This window comes from Rhinolophus hipposideros, assembly GCF_964194185.1.
Source record: "Rhinolophus hipposideros genome assembly, chromosome: 9".
NCBI lineage: Eukaryota > Metazoa > Chordata > Mammalia > Chiroptera > Rhinolophidae > Rhinolophus > Rhinolophus hipposideros.
Window position 1 is genome coordinate 40,785,513 of NC_138055.1, and position 21,990 is coordinate 40,807,502.

The following is a 21,990-nucleotide window of genomic DNA, read 5'->3' on the forward strand; positions in this document are numbered from 1 at the left end:
AGTCAATGGTAGCTCACAGTTCCTTGGGGAGAATTCATTTAACAAAAGACTAAAAGAAAGAAAGTGTAAGGGGGAGGATTTAGTAAATAGAAAAACTTAACTTTGTCTCCTCTATCTCCACCTCCAGTTCAGACAACTAAGTATCCGTAGCCTCGGGTACTACATAGTAATTATAGGGAATGTATTTCCACTTCTAGTCCCATCTACAAGATCTTCCCATTAAAGCTCTTGACACAAGGTCCACAGATGAGCTGTACAGATCTGTGGATCCCCACTCCGTCTCTTGTAAATGTAGCTAACATCTGTGCATGTGTACATTTTTCTGTAATGATATCTGGACTTTTTTTTTTTTACTAACGGCTTTTAGAAGAAATGTCTTCAAAAAGTTACTATATTGCTTCAGAATGAAAGATCTTGTCCATTCATTCTCATAAGCCTAAGAATACTTAATTTCCAGTTCATTGTCTTTACATTTAGGAAAATAGTATTTTATTTAAAATACTCTCCCAAAACATGACTACTATTATGACAGGATACCCTAGTTAATGGATCTCTCGTGTGACATCTTTAAAAATATAGAGACGCTCACAATATTTTAAATAAACATTGATTGTGTGCAGGAGTAAAGACGAAGCTAAAGACCCTAATGTAGTACAAAACATAATAGTTAAAAAAGGCCTCACTGAACTTGAGCAACAACCTTTTCTTTCTTTCTTTTTTTTAAAGGAGGGCGCAGGTCACAGTGGCCCATGCAGGGATCGAACCCACAACCTTGGTATTATTAGCACTGCGCTCTAACCAACTGAGCTAACCAGTTACCCCAACAACCATTCTTAAACCTCACATTTCCCCTCAATCATTTAATCATAGTTCTGCTTTTCTGTATACTTTTCAGTTTGTATTCTGGACAGAAAGCCATGAACTAATTTATTTAACTGGAATTCTAATATCCCTAGCCTGCCAAGTACCCATTAGGAGTTGAAAAGTTCTGTTAAATTGGGCATCACATTACATCCTTTATCTTGAGAACACCATATTAACATTTAACACCACGGAGAGCTTCAGGGTTTAACTGCAGAAGCCACACCCAACTCAAAAATATTAACTATAATAATTTAAAGCTCTTATACCATCCTCCTGAGATTATTTAACACCTCAGAGTGAGAGGAGAACTGAAACAACTTTCTGCCTTTGCAAAGGACATGCCTTGTTTGCATTGGAAGAATGGCCCTCTCCCTAACATATTCCAGAATACTGCAATCAAAATGCTAACTTTAAAAAAATATTCCTTAAGTAATTGAGAAATAAAATATTCATAAGTTCTCATTAATGAGAAATATATACAAGCTTAAATAGCAAAGTGTGAGAATACGTGTCTAGAATGGACACTAAATTCTGGCAGTGCCTGCTATACTTCGAAAGACAGGATACGCGCACACACAGAACCCTCAAGTTTTCAGAAGGAGAGCAAAACAATTACAGCACCTAACATTTATTAACCACTTGGATGCCAGGCACTGTTAAGTCTTTTAGATATAGTCTTAGTTGAACTTAACAACTGCTCTATGAGGTTTATCTTTCATCATTCCCATTTTACATTTAGGGAAATGGTCTTTTAAAAAACAAGGAGAGACCTCTGAGAGGTAAAGTAACTTTCCCAAGATCAGTCACTAAGTGGCAAAATCAGGACTCAAACACAGCATTGCCTGACCGTAGACCTAAGCTTTTTGATGACTAAACATTTTGCTATTCAAATTAAATTGTGAATCCACTAGAAAGCATCAGCATTACTTATGGTGGACCAGTGGTATCACCTAGGCATCTCCTATTTTACTTGTATTATTATACATGTGGTAGGTACTTAATAGCTAACTAGGACAGCAAGTATGTGATTGGGCCAATGGAAAACAGATGAAATCTTGATAAATGACATGTATAATAGTAACATTAGGTTGGTGCAAAAGTAACTGTGCTTTAAAAGGTTAAAAATAATTGCAAACACCGCAATTACTTTTGCACCAACCGAATGATAGAGAAAATGTGTAATAGAGAAAAGTAATTCTAAAAGGAGCTGTTACATATAAAAGGCTTTGTATTTTCACATCATAGTATGAACCCATAAATACCCTTATTCAAGAGTTATCGGTAACGAATACTAAAAATTAAATATTTTACTTCTCAACTAAATGTTTAATCAAATAAGAACAATGAAGGTGCATGTAACTTTTTTTATTGAGGCACAACAAGGCATTATAACTTGCCTGAACTTGAGGCAGTCAGTTTAGTAAGCTGAACATTACTACAGTTAAGGATTAAGTGCAAACAATATACATTCACAGCTTGACTAGCGAGGCTACATCACAATTTATAAAGTGCCAGATTAGTGCTAGTTGTCATCAGCTTGGAATTTTTCACCTTGGAGAGGAAAACAAAAAAGTAAGGACCTCCTCCTTCCTCTAGGAATGAAAACATTTTCCTAAACCAATCAGTCACAAGGTCCAGGACTACTTTTCCTTTAATCCCACTAGTTAGAACACCATCCTTCTGTTAATTCTGTACTGACTTTCAATCTTGATAAAGAAGATAGCCTGAAAACGTAGAATATTTCCAGCTACTTCCATAAATGGCTCCCCTGTGCAAACGTAACCATATCTGGTCTCCCTGGAAGAGCTGCAGAATTGCATGATTGCTGGCAGTTTCATGGTCTGGAGCTCCATCATTGGCATAGGCAGACACCAAGACCTCTTCATTCTTCATGAGGTTGACATACAGTGGCACATTTACTGCCAGCTTTAGCATATGAAAAATGAAAACGTAAGTGCCATTCACTGGACAATTAAATCTACCAAGCTGAAGATCAAAAGTTTCTCCCAGGTTGTTCAGAAGAAGATCAAACACGATAGGTTGGTCTAAAGTTCCAGGGGCGAGATTAGAGGTTCTGGCTGCTGAAAAGGCAACTCGCATCTGCTGAGGCAAGGGATAGACATGTACTGGCAGTATGGTGGCGGCTGGATTTGTCACTGGCACATCCACAGGGGTCATGCTACGGGAGTCTCCTTGTCCAGAGTCACCACTGTTAAAAGTTTCGTTGTCTCTTTCTGGGCTGCTCACCTGAGAAGAATCACTCCACCCTGCTGTTTTATTAGCAACAGTGAGTTTCTCATAATGAAGCAGTTAGCTTTGAACACAATATTTAACATTAGTTGGCTACTGAAACACACATAAAGATACATTTTATAGTAAATTCCAAAACAAAAGAAATAAAGTATAGCAATAGTACACTTTTCTAGATTTTTCTGGCAACAGGCTTTGATATCACTATTCTAGAGGCAGAAAGGACCTAAGATGACCTTATCTAGGAGCATCATTTTTTTTTAAGATTAAGAAAATAAGGCCCCCAAAAGATTGGATAACTTACCACTAGTTAAGATTAGTTAGCAGTCTAAATGCCAGGTTTGCACAATTTTTTTACTTTTTTTTCTTTTTCCCATAATTCTCACTCTGTTCCTAACTCCTCCGTGATAAACCTACTCAAAGTATAATATAGAAGGACTCCAGGAAACTGAGATTACATAAAAAAAACAACTTTTAGAACTACTAGGCATTCAAAGACATTTTGTCATGGTACTAAGCCCCATAATGAAGGCTTGTTCTTTATTTCCAAGTTAATGTGGTATCACGAAATGCTAATGCTTTAAGTACTGTACATAAAACACTGCTCAGATATGAGGCAAAGGACACGTGAACATTGGCTACTTTCTTAAAAGGAAAAGATTATTTTCCTGTGACAAAGTTAATCTTCAGTAATTCTCGATTTTCTGTTACAATGAATATTTTAATAGTACCTTCACATTTTTAAAAATATTACAAGTATCCTGCTTTTGTTTCAAGTTTGTTTCTTAATTGTAGCTTATCCCTATCTATCACTATAGTGATATTAGAGTATCTGGATGTGCCCATTATTACAAAACCCATCATCCTGAAACATCACATGAAACTATTTGAAGTCATCATTATGAATACATATATATGGTTAAATTATGCTCTGGTGTCAAGAGAACTGAATCAATTGAATCAATCTCTCTCTCTCTCTCTCTCTCTCTCTCTCTCTCTCTCTCTGATTGAAAACTGATTTCCACAGCCTTTCTAAGTAGTCTAATATCTTCCTCAGGTCTCAGAACTACAAATTAAGCAAACTGAAAACCTCAACAAGATAAATGCTTTGGGGAGAACTTGCAGAAGATGAAGAAAGACCTAGAGGTGTGTATTAGATAAATAACTTCTCAGTTCATTATTCTTACCTCTTGAATTTGCCCGAGGACCACCAGATGTGCCTCCTCGCTTGTAACACTGCTGGAAATTATCCTAAAATAAACACATAATATTTACCTCCATACCAAATATGTAAGACAATAATTAGTTATTACTCAGGATCATTGGCTGGTCAATCTGTAAGACTGAGGTCCTCTTAGCCCTTTATCTGGGCTTCTCCAGCAACCAGAGTCTCAGATGTCTCCAAACACCAAGAAAAACAAATCATACAAGTATCAACAGTAGTGATACTTGCTTCATCTGCTAATTAACCTGATCAATTAGATAGGTTAATACTTGCAAAAACAATCGGCACCTAGAGAACATTATGTAAAAGATACAATGCTAGGTAATGGGAGAAATTCAGAAATACGGCAGGGTCCTCTGTCCCACATCTCAATATAAAAGGAGATAATAAAGCAAGAACACAGACTATTTAAATCTTACTCTATTTATAAATCAAACTGTAAAGACCATTACAAACGATGCTAGGCTTTGTTTTGTCTTGACAAGGGAATTGCTGAGAACTACACTGTATGAATGTCTTATTGCCTGGAAATGTAATCTATTATCGTCAAGAAAAAAAAAATGTTCAAGAGGCGACATGTCAAACTGACTCTCAAGTCCAGTAAAAGTCCGCCTCCATACAACTCATGGAAAGAATAATTGGTGGTGTAATTAGATTAATGCACGTAATAAAAAATTTAAACAGTACAAGAAGGTATGAAAATGAAAATGATAAGTAAGTCTCCTAACCCAACTCCTGGTCCTCTTTCCAACAGCAGCCCTATTATCAGTATCTTACAGTCTTTGGTCAGACATAGTAAAGAAAATCTGTTGAGCTCTTCAAATCAGAAAAAACAAAAAATTAAACTTATAAAGAAAAAAAAAAAAACGGACTTTGTTTTCCTTGACATCTGGAAGTTAAATTGAAGGCAATATAGTCAAGTGAAGATCACTGGCTCCGGAGTTAAGCAACTTGCATTCTAATCTTGGTTCTAGCATTTACTTGCTGAGTGACCTTAGACGAGTTAGTTAACTTGTTTCTGAACCCATTTCTCTTATAGGGTGGAGGAGTAAATGAGTTAATGCAAACGGCGTGATTAATAATGTCCTTAAGACCTTCTAAGTTGTCATTTATCCTCCATGGATTATTAGAAAAGCTTCCAACTAACTCTCCACAGTACTGACAGGTAAAAACTAAGAGCGCCGTATAACAAATTATGACTCTGCTATAGTTTAACCACCAGCTTAACATCCAACTGTACTACTACTATTCAACTATGACAACTCTTCTTACCCTTTGGGAATAAGGTGTTCGGGATACTCTCTAGCTTGGAATTGTAGCTGGCTATAATTTCCATTGGAAATTGAAGGAGGTCCTCTATAAGTATCAAAACCTAGTAAATAAACAACTTACATAAAATTATAAGCAAAATTACACTAAACGTTTAAATAGCCTACTTCCATACCATTTTAAAATTTCAATTGATCCTATAATGCCATCATTAGATTTATGCCTTCTTTAAGCAAACTCTACTAATATTGTTCCCACAATAAAACACACATTTATAAAATATCTCTTACTTCAAATAAGCCAACTGTAGAAATGTACTATTGTTGGAATGCAGGTGGCATTGGGAAACGGTGGTAGAATAAGTAGGTAGTTAAGGTTTCTGTGTAGAGGTACTTTGCTAACACCAAGCAATGACTGGAATACTTGGAACCACTTTTAAAACAAAAGAGGCTATCACTATGATAGTCTCAAAGTTTATGATTTTATCTCCGGTATACTCTGGTACACAAATAACTAGAAAATGGGCATTGTCTAATTATGACACATTTTGAGCAGTCAAGTCAATTAATAAAAGAAATTTTATTCAAATATGAAAACCAAAATTCACCCCTCAGAAAAAAATGCTGCTCCACCTTCCACTTTGGTAATAACAGCATCAATCTGCTTTTCATACAAAAAGTTCCTCTGTTATACAGAATAAGTATGTTAGAAATACAGTATTTTGCAGAAATAAGAAATTCTCTACTACCTTATATATGGAAACTACCAAAAGGAACAAGGTAAAGTAAAACTAGTTTGAGTCAAAAAAAAAAGATAAAATAATTCAGTACAATTCAATTTGATCGAGCATACCTTTGTACCCACCAGGGGACCGGTACATATTGGTTAGCAATCTCCCACCACGAGTACATCCTCTAACGGACCCCCGGCTACTGACAAATGGTTGCGAGGGTCTGGGAAACACATTCATCTGTGCTGGGGAAAAGGCAAGGCTACCATTGCTTACTTGAACCGTTCCATCAGGATAACTTGCTGCTTAAGGAAATAGTTTTAGAGTCCAAGAGTTAAATGGTAATAATGATTCAAGATGCTTTATACTTAAAAAAATCACTGTATATCAAAACCTTTAACATAATTTCTCCTTAAAAATAAAGCAGGTGCTGTATATATGTATGTATATAGAGAGGTTACATATCTTTATTTAAGTAATGTACTTAAATAATAGAACATTACACAGCCTTAAAAAAATAAGGAAATTCTGACACATGCTGCAACATGGAGGAACCTTAGCGACATTATGCTAAGTGAAATAGGCCAGTCACAAAATATTGTATGATTCCACTTATATAAAGTAAGCACCTAAAGTGGTTCAATTCAAAGAGACAGAGCAGAATGGTGATTGCCAGGGTTTGGGAGGGAAGGGGAGTTAGTGTTAAAGGGCATAGGGTTTCACTTGGGGAAGATAAAAAGTTCTAGAGATGGATGATGGTGATGGCTGCACAACAATCTGGATGTACTTAATGCCACAGAACTGTATACTTAAAAACAGTTAAAAATGGTAAATTTTCTGCTATATATATTTTTTGCCACAATTAAAGGAGAAAAAACAGGCTAAGTAGTCCAGATCAAAGAGAAAATAAAATGAATTTCCATTAATACTGTAATTGAGAAGGCACATGACAAAAATATTCTTTAAGTAAATCACCTGCCCTATGTTTTCACAGAACAGGTGAGAAAAGAATGCAGTCACTGTGGCTAGGTCCAGGGATTTATATTTACTACCTGTTGTGATTAACCAAGTACCCAGAGTGCACAAATCATCTGCTCAGGCTTAAGTGTTAGAAGACTCAATAGGAGTCTGAAATATCAACACTAAAAATCTACAAGTGCTTCTTAAATTAGGAAATCACTACAAAGTTGCTTATTTCTTTTATTACTTAGCATAAGAGATCAAAATAGTCTCCCATCTCTAAGCAAACAGTGGAATAAGCATACTAAATTATATCTTCACACTAATCAATGCTTTTGTTGTAAGAGGAAAGAAAAAAGGCCAAATAGCCATCTGCCTGCACTAACGGAGTTAACAGAATGATTTTGAACCCTTCATAAAAGCAGCTAGACAATGCCCAATCTACCTCTATCACTACCTATGGTAATCACAGTAATCGGGTTTAAAAATGAGCCTACATGTTCATATAAATCAACCATCTGGTAAGTTCCACCTCTACAAAGTTAGAATTAATGGTGAACTTAACTAACCAGAGGAAAAGGTATTCAGTGTTTGTCAACACTTGGGTGTGTAAAGAGAAACTGCTTACTACTCAGGAAATAACCTCTAAAGCATCACCACAGAATTGCTTTCCATTCAGTTAGCTGCCATCTAAGTTTTCAAAACAGCATGTGCAAAGATCTTACCAGTCTCTTGAGAAAGAACAGTTTGTTCTATGTGTATAGTTGGCAGTTGGCACTGGGGTGGTGTTTGTGTACTTGCTGTAGTAAAATTTTGATTGTATCCAGGTGAATAAGGGGCTTCTTTTATTTCTTGTTCCTTCCGCGGAGGCAGAGGTGCATTAACATTAAATACCTTAAAAGACAAAGGTGTACTCCATCATTTATGAAGTTTCATAGAAAATGATTAAGGGTGACATTTAGCAAAACTCTGCAACATTCAAACATGTCTATTTGATGGGTAAAGGACTTGACTTAACATTTCTTTAAAGTAGATAAATAACCACATGAAAAGATACTCAGCACCATTAGGTATTAGGGAAATAGAAATCAAAACTACACTGAGATACTGCTTCATCATACCCATTAAGTATTATTTTTAAAAAATTAAAAAGACAGAAACAGAAAACCTAAGTGTTGGCAAAGTTGTGGTCAAATTGGAACCCTCATGTGTTGCTGGTAAGAATGTAAACAGGTACAGTCACTGTAGAAAACAGTATGGTAGCTTCTCAAAAAGTTAAATATAGAGCTACCATATGATCCAGCAATTCCACTTCTAGGCAGATGCTCAAAAACATTGAAAGCAGAGATTCAAGCAGATACCTGTACACCAATGTTCATAGCAGCATTATTCATAACAGCCAAAAGGTGGGAACCCAAGTGTCTATCAACAGATTTATGGATAAACAAAATGTAGTATATAATACATTCAATGGAATATTATTTAGCCATAATAAAAGAAATAAATTCTGATTCATGCTACAATATGTGTGAACTTTGAAATTATTACACTAAGTGAAATAAGCCAGATACAAAAAGCCAAATATTGTGATTCCACTTACCCTGTTTCCCCAAAAATAAGATGTAGCCGGCCAATTAGCTCTAATGCGTCTTTTGAAGAAAAAATTAATATAAAACCCAGCCTTGTATTATATTATGTTATATTACATGTGATCCGCTCTTATATTATAGTAAAATAAGACTGGGTCTTATATTAATTTTTGCTCCAAAAGATACAATAGAGCTGACTGTCGAGCTAGGTCTTATTTTGGGGGAAACACAGTATATGAGGTGCCTAGAATAGGTAAATTCATAGAGACAGAAAGTAGAATATAGGTTACCAGGGGCTTCAAAGAGGGAGGAATGCAGAGTTATGGTATAATGGGTAGTTTCTGTTTGGGATGATGAAAAAGTTTTGGAAAGAGATAGTAGTGATGGTTGTACAACACTGTGGATGTACCTCATGCCACTGAATTATACACTTAAAAATGGAGGAAACAGTATATTTTGTGTTATGCATATTTTACCATAGTAAAGAAAAAAACAAAAAACTTCTGTCTGATTTCTGACAGAATTTAAGTACAAAAGTTAATCTTCCTACTATTATGCTATCATAATAATGTTCACTGAGAATGAAAGCTATATAGAACAGAATACTTTTTCAAAAACTAAAGATGAATGAAAAAAATTGACTATTTACTGAATTTCTACCATGTGGCAGAAATAATTTGTCCAGACTCCAGCCATCATGTATAAAATAGCACTTCTTTTACTCTCTAGCCTCCTGATCCTGCTCTGATTTTCCTCACAACACATAGCACCTGATGTGTTATATACCTATATATTTTTCTTTCTAGTCCCCCACCTCCATGATAAAATGTAAGTTTCTTGAGCACAGAGACTAGTCCCTTTTTTATTGTTACAACCCCAGGGATTTAAGAATAGTGTATAGCTTCATAACTACCTGTTTATTGAATGAATGAATGAATGAATGAATGAATGAATGAATGAATGAACGAACGAACAAATGAATGAAGAGGAACCAATTTGTACTGGAGAGAACTCAAACAGGTGGACAAGTCAGACAGGCATGAATGAAAAAACGTACTGTGACAAGAATGTACAGGCAAGAGGACAAGTCTGGGAGGTTATGTCACAGTTCAGAAGTTATTGAGTGTCAGGCAAAGGACTTTCAATTTCATTCCATAATGGACCACTGTTTGCTTTTAATTAGGAATAGGAAAAAGTTAAAACCAATGTAGCAATAGTGTGCAGGGATGGGCTGACAGGGAAAGAAGCGAAGAAACTAAGCTGTTCTGAGCGGCCAAGCAGGAAGTGATAAGATGAGTGAATTCAGGTATCTGAATTCACCAGCCTATCTCCCCTCATTGTGCCTGCTTTCCTTGTCACTCCACTCACCCCACCCCATCACTGTCACTCAAAAGTACCTGGAGTAGGACGTTAAGCACCATCAGGACGTTATTGGCTGAGACTTTTTTTTCTCCTAAAGAACCATTTATTACTATTTTGTGTTTAGAAAATAAACATACAAACCTAGTTGTCATATTACCTTTAAAAAATTTACACTACAATTTGTAGAGGAATATGTAATCCAAAAGCTAGCATGAGATCCAGATGAAAGCAAATGAAAGTTTCAACAATGAGAGAACAAAAGCAATATACATATTCAACGCAATTCCTATCAAACTACCAACGACGTTTTTCACAGAAATAGAACATATAATCCTAAAATTTATATGGGACCATAAAAGACCCCAGATAGCCTCAGCAATCTTGAGAAATAAGAACAAAGTGGGAGGTATAACGATACCTGATTTCAAACTATACTACAAGGCTACAGTAATCAAAACAGCATGGTACTGGCATAAAAATAGACACATAGATCAATGGAACAGAATAGAGAGTCCAGACGTAAATCCATGCCTATATGCCCATCTAATCTACGACAATGGAAGCAAGAATGTACGATGGGGTAAAGACAGTCTGTTCAATAAGTGGTGTTGGGAAACCTGGACAGACACATGCAAGAAAATGAAGCTGGACCACCTCCTTACACCATATACAAAAACAAATTCAAAATGGCTTAAAGACTTAAATGTAAGATCTGAAACCATAAAATATCTAGAAGAAAATATAGGAAGAAACTTCATGGACATTACCCGGAGTAAGATTTTCACTGATATATCCCCTCGCGCGAGGGAAGTAAGAGAAAAAATAAACATGTGGGATTACATCAAACTAAAAAGTTTTTTCACAGCAAAGGAAACCATCAATAAAACAAAAAGGGATCCTACTGTATGGGAAAAGATATTTGCCAATGATATATCTAATAAGGGATTAATATCACAAATCTATAAAAAACTTACTCAACTCAACTCCAAAAAAACAAACAACCCAATTAAAAAATGGGCAGAGGACTTGAGGAGACATTTTTCTAAAAAGGACATACAGAAGGCAAGAAGACATATGAAGAAATGCTCAACCTCACTAACCATCAGAGAAATGCAAATAAAAACCACAATGAGATACCACCTCACTCCAGTCAAAATGGCTATCATCAATAAATCAACAAACAACAAATGCTGGCGTGGATGTGGAGAAAAGGGAACGCTAGTGCACTGTTGGTGGGATTGCAGATTAGTGCAGCCACTATGGAAAACAGTATGGAGGTATCTCAGGAACCTGAAAATGGAACTACCCTATGATCCAGTAATTCCACTCCTAGGCATCTACCCGGAGAAATCCAAAACTCCAATTCAAAAATCTGTATGCACTCCTATGTTTATTGCAGCCCTTTACACAATAGCCAAGATATGGAAACAACCGAAATGCCCATCGGTAGATGACTGGATTAAGAAGCTGTGGTACATTTATACAATGGAGTATTACGCAGCCATAAAGAAGAAAGAAATCTTATCATTTGCAGCAACATGGATGGATCTAGAGAACATTATGTTAAGTGAAATAAGTCAGAAAGAGAAAGACAAGTACCATATGATCTCACTTATATATGGAATCTAAAGAAAAGACTATGTGAATGAACTAATCAGAAACAGTTTTGGGGACACAAAGAAAAAACCGAGAGTTGTTAGATGGGTGTGTGGGAGGGGGTTGGGGATAAGGGGAAAGGTGAAGGGATTCGGAAGCAGCTGGTAACCACAAGATGGCCTCAGGGTTTTTTTTGAAAATTAATTTGGGGAAGGTATTCAATAATGTTGTAAAGATTTTGTTGGGTATCTGATGGACATGCGTCCTATTTGGGAGACCACCTCAGGGATACTGTGGATACCTGATCATGGCATTGTACACCAGAAGCTAAACATTAATGAATGCCAACTATAATTTTATATATATAATGTGATGGTTCAGTGTGAGGTCGGAGGGATAGTGGATGGGGGGAGGGGGGTTCACAGTGTGAGGGATATAAATGACGAACGTCTAAGTATTACCTTGTCTTGTACACCTGAAACTAATAAATAAATAAAAATAAATAAAAATAAATAAAATAAAATAAAATAAAATAAATAAAAAAATAAAAAAATAAAACAATGAGAGAACACCCAGGTACGTATGTGTCATGTACATCCGGTCAGTAATGCTAGGGAACATCCCCAGTGTGATATTAGCAATGGTTAGTGTCACTAAGCTGTTTCTGACCCACGTGTTTCATTCAATAGGGGTCCTCAGCTTTGCCTGCCACTAATTTTCAGAGAGGATAAAATGCTCTGATAAAATACCCATTCAAAATTCTTGAGGCTTTGGATTTCATAATCTTCCACCACAAACAGTATTTCCACTGGACCAATGTAAATTCTACCAGCCCCAAAATAAGAGTAATACAAAAAGCAAATTATTTTCCCGCATAGTCCCTGATCACAGAGGTAAGAGAAACAATGGTTTTTTACCAAGAATAACGAACTGCAATCATCATTCACGTTCATACTCACTGTCTGCATGGCTTGGAAGGGTGCTGTGTTAATAGCTACTGAATTACTACTTGCTGGAGGTGACTGGAAGCCCTGTTCAGAGCTCTTTGACATGGGTGGGTTTGGAGAAGCGAGTGAAGACGGTTGCTTGCTTGGGGGAACTGTTGCCTGGGGAGGAGAAATGCAGGATCAGCCAGTCACTTACTGTATAACAAGCAGTTAACTTACCCTACACCCCAGACCAGCATAAGTCAGCAGGCTCTGTAGGATGACATTTGGACATGGGAATGCAAAAGAATAGCTTTTGCTTACAATTTAAAATCTCAATTGCTGAGCATGCACAATAGCATGTGCTTTCCACAGCTTGCTGACTAAGTGAAAAAGTCTTACTAATAATCAGTCTAACAGATGAGGGACTGAACTTTTTTATGGGTATCTAGTCCTTTTCAAACCCTGAAATGGTATTTTCCATTAGGTTAAGAATCTAACATTATTCCAAATTTATACAGCAGAATTGGGCTTACGAAAAACCTTGGGTTAGTTGCTTAGTCAGTGTTAATTTTTCCCTATTTTAAAATCTTATTCATGGATTTCTAAGTCAGCTGCCTAAGAAAGAGAACCAAACTTGATCTAATTTGAATAATCTTGATTAAGGGAATAAGCAAGTCCTTGATTTAACAGATTATAACTCCAAAGGTTTAAAAAGATATCAAAATTCAGCCCCAATCAGATTATGAAGCAGACAGCTGTAACTGACTTGGTAACAAATATTGCCCCTTCTTAAAAAAAAAAAGAAAAAAAAAAATATTGCCTCTTCTTAAAATGAGGAACCAAATAATTTCAATTTAGACCAAGTTAGTACCATAAAAACTAATGCTCATCTATATTTTCCCATATTCTATAAGGAATACATATTCTTGTATAAGTTAACCAAAAATAAAACCTAAGAGTTGTTATATTAATCCAAAAAATCATCTTATCTTGCTATACCTACCTCAAGGATTGGCTCAAACTTAGCAAAAACTATCACTTTAGAATTGAAAGCACAAACACAATACTGTAAAATGCTTTTGACAAAGTTAGTCAAAAAGAGAATGTAAATCATTCCCGTTTCAGTGAATGCTAACAGTAACTCTGTAACGTTGTTGAGTCTTCGGTTATATGAATAAAAAGATTTTTCTCCCAGGAATTCATACGGTGAGAAACTTGACCTAATCCTACCTAGAAATTTTCATTTTTTTTGCCATTAGTAATTTGGACATATTTATTGTATCTGATGAAGCAATATACTATTAAGTCTACTTATTGTAGCAAAGTCACAATAAAGTTACATGTATAAGTTCCAGGATCACATCTACAGAAAGCAACACATTAATTAGTAAAGTATCAATATTAAATCATTCAACTGATCATGCCTGTAATTCATAAGATAAACTGGTTCTGCTATTCTTTAAGATGAAAAGAAATTAAGACAAATGGTCTCTTATTACCTCAGGAGTCTCCGAGGTCATAAACTCTGTCTCAGATCCTGAAGAAGGCCGATCGGTAGTAACCAAGCAAGCATTTGAGCTACAAGTAACTGGAGAAGCAGCAGCCTAGACACAGGAAGGTATGAAACATTGTGAAAGGCCACACACACACCAGAGGTGCCAAAAAAAATGTATACAAGTGGACACTTTGGTCAACATTGCTCAAGCAGTGGTTCGCTGTAATCAGGAGTGTCTGGATGCTGATGGGAACCACTTTGAGCACCTCTTGTAACTGCAGAGGTCAGACGTGACTTGTATTCATCCTTTGTTATCGGTTTATACTGAGTTTTACAATTTTAAGTTTTTTCCTTTCTTAAAATGTGTGTACTTTTTTTGGCGCCGCGTGTGTGTGTGTGTGTGTGTGTGTGTGTGTGTGTGTGTGTGTTCAGAATGGTTCTAGGGGTTTTCTTCTACCAGGAGTTTTGGATTGACAGAGAATCATAGCTGAGAAACAAACGTGAGGCAAGTCCTCTCAATCCACACTGAACAAGTAGTGTCTGTGTACTGCACAGTGAGAAATGACTTATGTGTATTATCTCATTCTATTCTCTTACTATTCAATAAAATAATTATTAGCAAATCTGTTTTACAGTTGAGAAAACTGAAGTCTAAGAAGGCTAAAAATGTTTCTTGGGTTCGCACAGGTAGGAGATAGCAGAGATGGGACAGAAATCCACATTTAGCTGACCCTAAAATCTATAACCTTAACTACTTTAACCTTAACTTTGACATTAAAGTGCCTTTAACCAGGTAATGTTTACAGTGGGCCATTAGCAGTCTTTTTCTTTTTGGACTGGAATATCTAATTAGAACGGTCCTGGTCATTTTAAGGAGGAAATCTATTTTACTCAGCACTATCAATTTAAAGTTTAGAGTACCTCCCACCAAAAAACATCCAACCCAGGAGAGAAACAATCCCTGAACTGCAGGACATGGCACTCCAATTGTTGCTATAATTAATGGTGTCTCGGTTCTTGGATTTGAATAAAGCTCGTGGGGGTAATGGCAACATTTTAAGTGTATTATTATCAGTTGTACTACTAACATTCCTTAACTACATATTTACATTGTAAAAAAAAAAAGAAACATTGTGAAAGTCACATTTTGTTCACTTTGTTTCTTGGGCTATGAGCTATCTAATATGTTACTCTTATTGAGCACTCACAAGTAACAAACACTATGCTAAACACGTCACACATATTAACATATTTAATCCTAACAAGAACCCTGTGAGGTAGGTACGACTATCCCCCATTTTACTGACAATCAGGCAGAGGCAACGAAAAGGTAAGTCATTTACCCTAGATCACACAAAAATTCAGTGGCAGAGCTGAGATTCAAACCCAAGCAGTCAGCTATAATATCTTTCCAGGCAGAGTCACCAAAGCTGCACATCTAATCCCATCTTCACTTATCAAGATTCTTGGCCCTGGAAAGCTGGGGCTCGATTTTCAATCTGGCACTCAATAGCAGTTCCCTGGAAGATGAGCTCTGGGCACATTTAACACTGTAAGCACAGCTCTGCTGGGATCACAGTACGTACTATGCTTTCACTCTAAGTGTGCTGAGTATCTTAAAGAGGTAGGTAGAGTAATAAAAAGAAAGCATAAGCTCTATATATCACAATGGCACCAAAACTCTTCACAAAAAAGCTAGTAATACTTATAAAATAAAAACCTGGAGAAAGCACAGTAGGAACTAAAGCTGTGACAACTGTAACCAATAAAAAACAAAGAGTGGGTCAGAATTTTACGGTCACAAGGTCTGAAGTCACAAGGTCTGAAGTATCAGTGAATCCACTCCTTTTATTGAAATGCTTTGATGTGGTTCTTAGCAGCCCAAGTAATAAAATAGGTGAATTGGAAACTAATTAATGGTAATCAACTATCAGACCAGTTATGTTTCAGTGACCATCTAGAAGGGGTCATTATGATATATACCACTTCTTAGGAAGGAGATGGGGACCAAGTTTAAAAAAGGTCTTGTGAAAAAAAATTTTTGATATCCCCTTTAGAACATTTTATATAACTAAATATATAGGTATAATTTAGATCTGACCAAAATATTGAAACTATTATGAGATTGGAGTGTTTCTAAAACTAGGCCTTTCTTCTGGCCTTCTCATTAAAATAATGAGACAATGTCCAAAATAAGTGGGACTGGCTGTTGTGGCGACATAGCTAATTCTCTAGCCACAGAAAGATTCACAGATGCTAAATTAAGGCAACTCAGGTCACTTGGTAGGTAAGCTTTAAAAGACTTGAATTTTAGGTAAAATGTTAAAAAAGATAAAGACACATTCTTTACACTAGTATTTATTTAGAAATTATGGCGGTTCTTGATTCCAAATTATTGCTCTTTAAGTAAACCAGCCAGAGATACTTTTAAGTATTGGGTGAGTAAACATGATGCTAGGGACCAATGGTTCCCAAAAAATGGATGAGCAAATTCACCCAGGGAGCTTATTTAAAAATATAGTTGACTAGGTAACACCCCTAGAAATTCTGATCCAATAGGTCTAAGGGGCTATCTAGGAATATGTATTTTTATTAAAATGACCAAGTGATTCTGATGCAGCCATCCCGCAAGCCTGCCCCTGAGAACCAATAAACTAGATCAGACCAGTGGTTTTTTTTAAAAAAAAATTTAATTTGTCAATTGGAAATCTCACATAGAATCCTAATGGCTAGAACAGATAAAGTGGAACTCTTTAGTTACAACAGTGAGTGGGGTGAGGGACCTTGCTCAACAAATACATTTTGAAAATTGAGCCACACCTCATCAAACTAAATATAAACCTGTAAACAAATAGTATTTACTGAGAACTTTTTGGAAGGGAAGGCAACAACTGTTGAATCACCTGGTCAAAATATTTAACCTACTATCAAAGCAGCTACTGTCAAGAAAATTGCCATTAAGGCTTTCAGAGGGATCCTAAAAAAAAATTTTTTAAAGGTAATAACTAGAATACTAGAGAACCTTGAACTTTTAATGGAAATGCAATGTGGCATTTAGAGAGCTCAATGTTCTGATTCCCTTTATATTTCTAAGTATGTTCTGTGAAAATTAGTTCCTCAGAATGTCAACTATTCTGTGTGTGTGTGTGTGTGTGTGTGTGTGTGTGTGTTGGGGGGGGAGGGAGGGAGCTGGCTAATGATGGATTAAATTAGTCTTTCTTTAGACCCTTTACTATACTCATATACTAAGTGACTTAGGTAGCTCAGTAGCAAAGTAAGATTCCCAGACAAGGTACCTCAGAATTCTTCAGGTTTGCTCTTTCCTTACTAAAGTCAACTAGCCTTCTCTATTATAATAGATGTCTCCGCATAGTCCTTAGAGAATGTTTGGAGCACTGGTTGTACTTAATCTAAAAAAAAAAAAAAAAACTAGGCATTTAGAACATTTTCAATAACTTAAGTATATTAGAATCATGAAGTCTGATCATTCTTGCCAAAGCCAAGAGTTTCTTCCCTGAATAGCAAAGAAGTGCGAATGAAAGATTAATTTGGAGAAGTTACCTGTAACGGCTCTTGAAGAAAATCACTTTGACTGGATAGGTTTTGTTCTGTAGATGCTGCAGAGAGTGAAATCAACAGTAAGCTACTAAAAGAGGAGAAAAGATTATGCCTTTCAACTGGGTGGAAACTAAAGTTTACACTTTACAAAAAAAAAAGCAGCAGCTGCAAGGACTAAGTCTCAAGTCCATCAAGAACTTTCTATTAGAGTTCTAGAAAGAGTCAGAGAGAATTGTAGAAGAATAGGATACCGGTTCCATCTGTAATACCTAACAATGTTTTAAAGTTAAATGGGCAAAAGCAGCATTTCAAGGCTTCCAAAAGAACAGAAATAGGACTTCTAAAAATAACTGGTAATAGTTATCTGGTCGATAAAATCTGAGCAATCATGAATAGTAATTAACTGATACACTTAAATTTCAAGTTTCAGAGTAAATCATAGCTGGGTCCTCTGTCTCCAGTTTTCCTTTTTTTTCCTCCTTGACATTGTGTATTAATGTACTTCTCAATTACATAATTTCAGTTTGGTTTCTTCTTCTTAATGTCTATTGCTTTTGTTAATTACTCTATTCTCCTTATTTCACCCAGGTATTACTGAATAGTCTTTTAGTTGGTGTTATATTGCTTATGCAGCTGGACTATGACTGATTGTATCACTCCCACCTCTGAGATAAACTAGTATAGAGCAAAAAGCCCAAGTTTGAAGTATCAGATTAGATTCAAATCTAGGCTCAGTCATTAATTACTATGCCACTCAGTATACTAAGTATCACTGAGGTAATTTCACTCAGGGACAGGAATCAAAATCCTCAGCACTAGATTTATAGAGTAGAAAGGAGTCGAGCAAGTTCTAGCCAGAATTTACTCCAAGAACATAAAAATTGCAAAAACATTCACCCATTTGGAGACTTTCTTTAAAATGCAAACAAGTCAGTTCAGTACACTAATATAACCTAATAGTAATTTACCCGTATTTAACTCTGATAACATATGGGTACATGTAGAATAAATTAACACATAGACATAGTTTAACCCTTAAGATATCTAGAGTCAAATTATTTGTAAAAGAAACAATTGCTAAATAGATAGCTGTTCGTTCCACATCTTAAGAAGGATTCCGTACCTGCTGGGCTACCTGGAGGGGCTGAAGGCGGCTGTGACGATGGAATTGCACTTGAAGGTTTGTCAAATTCCAGAATAGATTCCTAAAGCCAAGATTTTAAATAATGAATAGAAAAAAGGTTATTCATTTCAAAACTATTACCATTAAATTATTTATGATGTTTTCCACGGCTTATTAGTGATAGAAATCTAGCTAAAAACTATCCCAAGAGGGTAATAACTTAGTCTTTAAAGAAGCAGAAACTAAGAGTTAAAGATAAAAGCTAAAGTAACAGTCATATCTTAAGCTTGTGTCAAGTGTTAAAAACTATAATACTAATAGTAATCCTAAAGTGTAATTTACAGAAGGAAACTCCTGACTTGAGGTCTTAAGCATAAACATTAATCCTAGTGTAGACTGAACCCTAATTTTTATTATACCCAACCAATGAGAGGGTCTAATTACTTTATCTCAACCACTAAACTAGCGCGTGCTATTAAACACTTTCATGATGAGAAGCCATTCTCTTCTCCCATCTGCCTACCTTGGTTCTCCCAGAACTATTTCCAACATTTTGAGTACTTAAGCGACCCACTTGTTGTGATCGTTTTAGTTTTTATTTATCTTCAAATAATCTGTAGGGGTAAGCAATTACCTCATTTTAAATGGAGGGCTGGAGGCTAAATAACTTGCCATAGATTATACAGCTGGTAAATGGTAGAAGTGGGATTCAAACGTGAGCTAATTCTGAAGCTCAGGATCTTTTCACTACACAAAAATATGTTGTCTACTTCATCCCTCAATGATATCACACTATTCTACAATTCTGTAAGAGTCCATGTGACACAATTTAACATTTAACTACTGACTTAACTCAAGTTCACAGTCTTATACAACTGGAATATAAACTCCTTAAAGACGATGAATGTCTTATGATAGTCTGCACACAATGGCACCTACCAGAATGTCGAGCAGAATAGGTTGTCACAATCTGAGTGGAAATGACTGATGATCTGTACCAGTAATAATACTTGAGCACTTTAAGCTTTTTACATGAAAGGACAGCAAAAGGAGACAAGTACCTCTAAAATTCTCTTCCCATTAGTAGACTGAGATAGGGGTAATTTTTAGTACGATAAACAGGACTGGGAACTATTATCTTCATTTTTCAAAAGAAACTAAGTCAGAGTTAAGTAACTTGACTACACTCTCAGAGCTAGGAATTGGCAGATCCAGGATTCATACTCATTCTGAACATCAGAATCTAACCTCTTAACAACTTCATTATAATGCTTCAGATCAGAAGCTAGTAACCCCATAAATATCATTTGCGATTTATTTAATAATGACTCATACTTGCATAAAGTTACAAGTTCCTTGAATCTGGGTCATCAAATCCTGCAGTTTTTCTTTCCTCAACACTGGATCCTTTGGAAGAGTAGAGAAAGAACCTACAGGCTGATGGATAGGCTTAGGCACCTACAAGATAAGCCCACAATGTATTAAGAGTAAAATTCAAATTCGGTAGCCTAACTCAGGACACTTAGCTTATCACTACCTCTTAATGAAGTCAAAACACACCGCAATGCTCATTTATCAGATTTATCTCAGGTCAAGAATTGCCACATAAATGCATTTTTTTCTAAATAATTTAATCAAACTTTAAATACTTTTTCCCCCTTCAGAACAACTTTAATGGAAATCTTTCTAAAATATCCTCTTTTTTTAAGGGAAGACCCAGAATAACAGGACTTCCTTGATAGGAAGTTCTTTCATTATGGACATCAGTTACCATATATCCTCTAGGATAAGAGGCCATTGACTACAAGACACACCAACGATTTATTTTTCTATGGAAAAAAATCACTACTACCACATTAAATATACATCCCATTTTAAAGATGCATCTGATTTCAGAAACATTCAGATGTAAGAATGTATACATATACATCCTAGAATGAAGGAAACACACTATTGTATTTTGTTATAAAGTAAGTGTACTTCGAGTGGCTATTGGTTTTTATAAGTTGGTTAGCACTCATGCTAAATTGCGTCAGATTGCGGCACACAGTGAGTCAGACCTGACTGGTATAGTTACTTCTTACAGCTGTTGACATGCCTCTCCTACTAGTTCTTCTTCTCCACCGTGTAATTCATTCGGAAATCACACAGCTAAGTTTGTCTACAGTGTCATATAAGAGTTAACAGACTCTATGTAAATACATGAAAGGCTCTTTTAGGAGAAAAGTACGAGCTTTAGTGATTAACCTAGTCTTTTGGCTTTGAACTCGATTTTGCCCTTGACTGTACTTACTCATATTCTAGACAGCTGAGATTGCAATACAGAGAGACAAATACTGTATCATATAGAGAAGTGTTCTCTCAGTCACTGAAAGACCTTGCAACTTCAATATAATGCTGTCTGTGCCATAAAAGCAAATTAAATATGAGTTCCGACTTTTCCAACTAAGCACCGCAGATTTTAAATTATTCAGCAAATAGCAGGGTATCAATATTCTGGTATGGTAAAGGCTTGGCATTGCTATACCTAGTGGAATTTTAAATTGGGGTGTTTTTTACAGCTTTATTGAGGTATAAAATTGAGGTTTTTAAAATGTAAGTTTCTCAAAATAGTTGATATGTACAATTACTTTTGTGTGATACCTGGTTAATGAAATAAGGCTATCAATCTTCCACAGGGTCAGGAAGAAGCTAAAATTAATATTAGCACTTAAAAAAAGGAAGAAAGGACAGCAAAAGGAGACAAGTAACTCTAAAATTCTCTTCCCATTAGGTAGACTGAGGTAGGGGTGATTTATTTATAAAATGCAATGCTTTGCTTTCCCCAAGCAAAATGTTTTTCACACTGTTAGAGAACTAAAGGTTTATCAGAAAACCTTCTGCTAAAATGACATGGAAGTGCCAGGAACACTACTATATAGAGATGGAGAATACTGGGTGTATAAAAGGTTCACCTTTCTTAGCAAAGCAGGTGGTAACAAATTTGCATTTAAACAGTAGCAAATGGAGTATAATTCAATAAAAGGCAACACTAACTAAC

At 35.9% G+C, this 21,990-nt stretch overlaps 1 protein-coding gene across 1 annotated transcript in view; it reads right to left on the reverse strand.

The window, feature by feature from the left end:
* Positions 1-2,215: 2,215 nt before the first annotated feature.
* Positions 2,216-21,990, reverse strand: part of CAPRIN2 (caprin family member 2) — a 42,292-nt gene continuing 22,517 nt past the window's right edge. The window contains 11 exon segments of the mRNA XM_081061031.1: positions 2,216-3,134; positions 4,302-4,365; positions 5,612-5,631; positions 5,634-5,711; positions 6,461-6,643; positions 8,024-8,192; positions 12,805-12,951; positions 14,274-14,378; positions 17,831-17,886; positions 18,951-19,032; positions 20,286-20,408. Of these exon segments, the coding sequence (XP_080917157.1) occupies positions 2,566-3,134; positions 4,302-4,365; positions 5,612-5,631; positions 5,634-5,711; positions 6,461-6,643; positions 8,024-8,192; positions 12,805-12,951; positions 14,274-14,378; positions 17,831-17,886; positions 18,951-19,032; positions 20,286-20,408 (1,596 nt within the window). The 3' untranslated portion in view covers positions 2,216-2,565.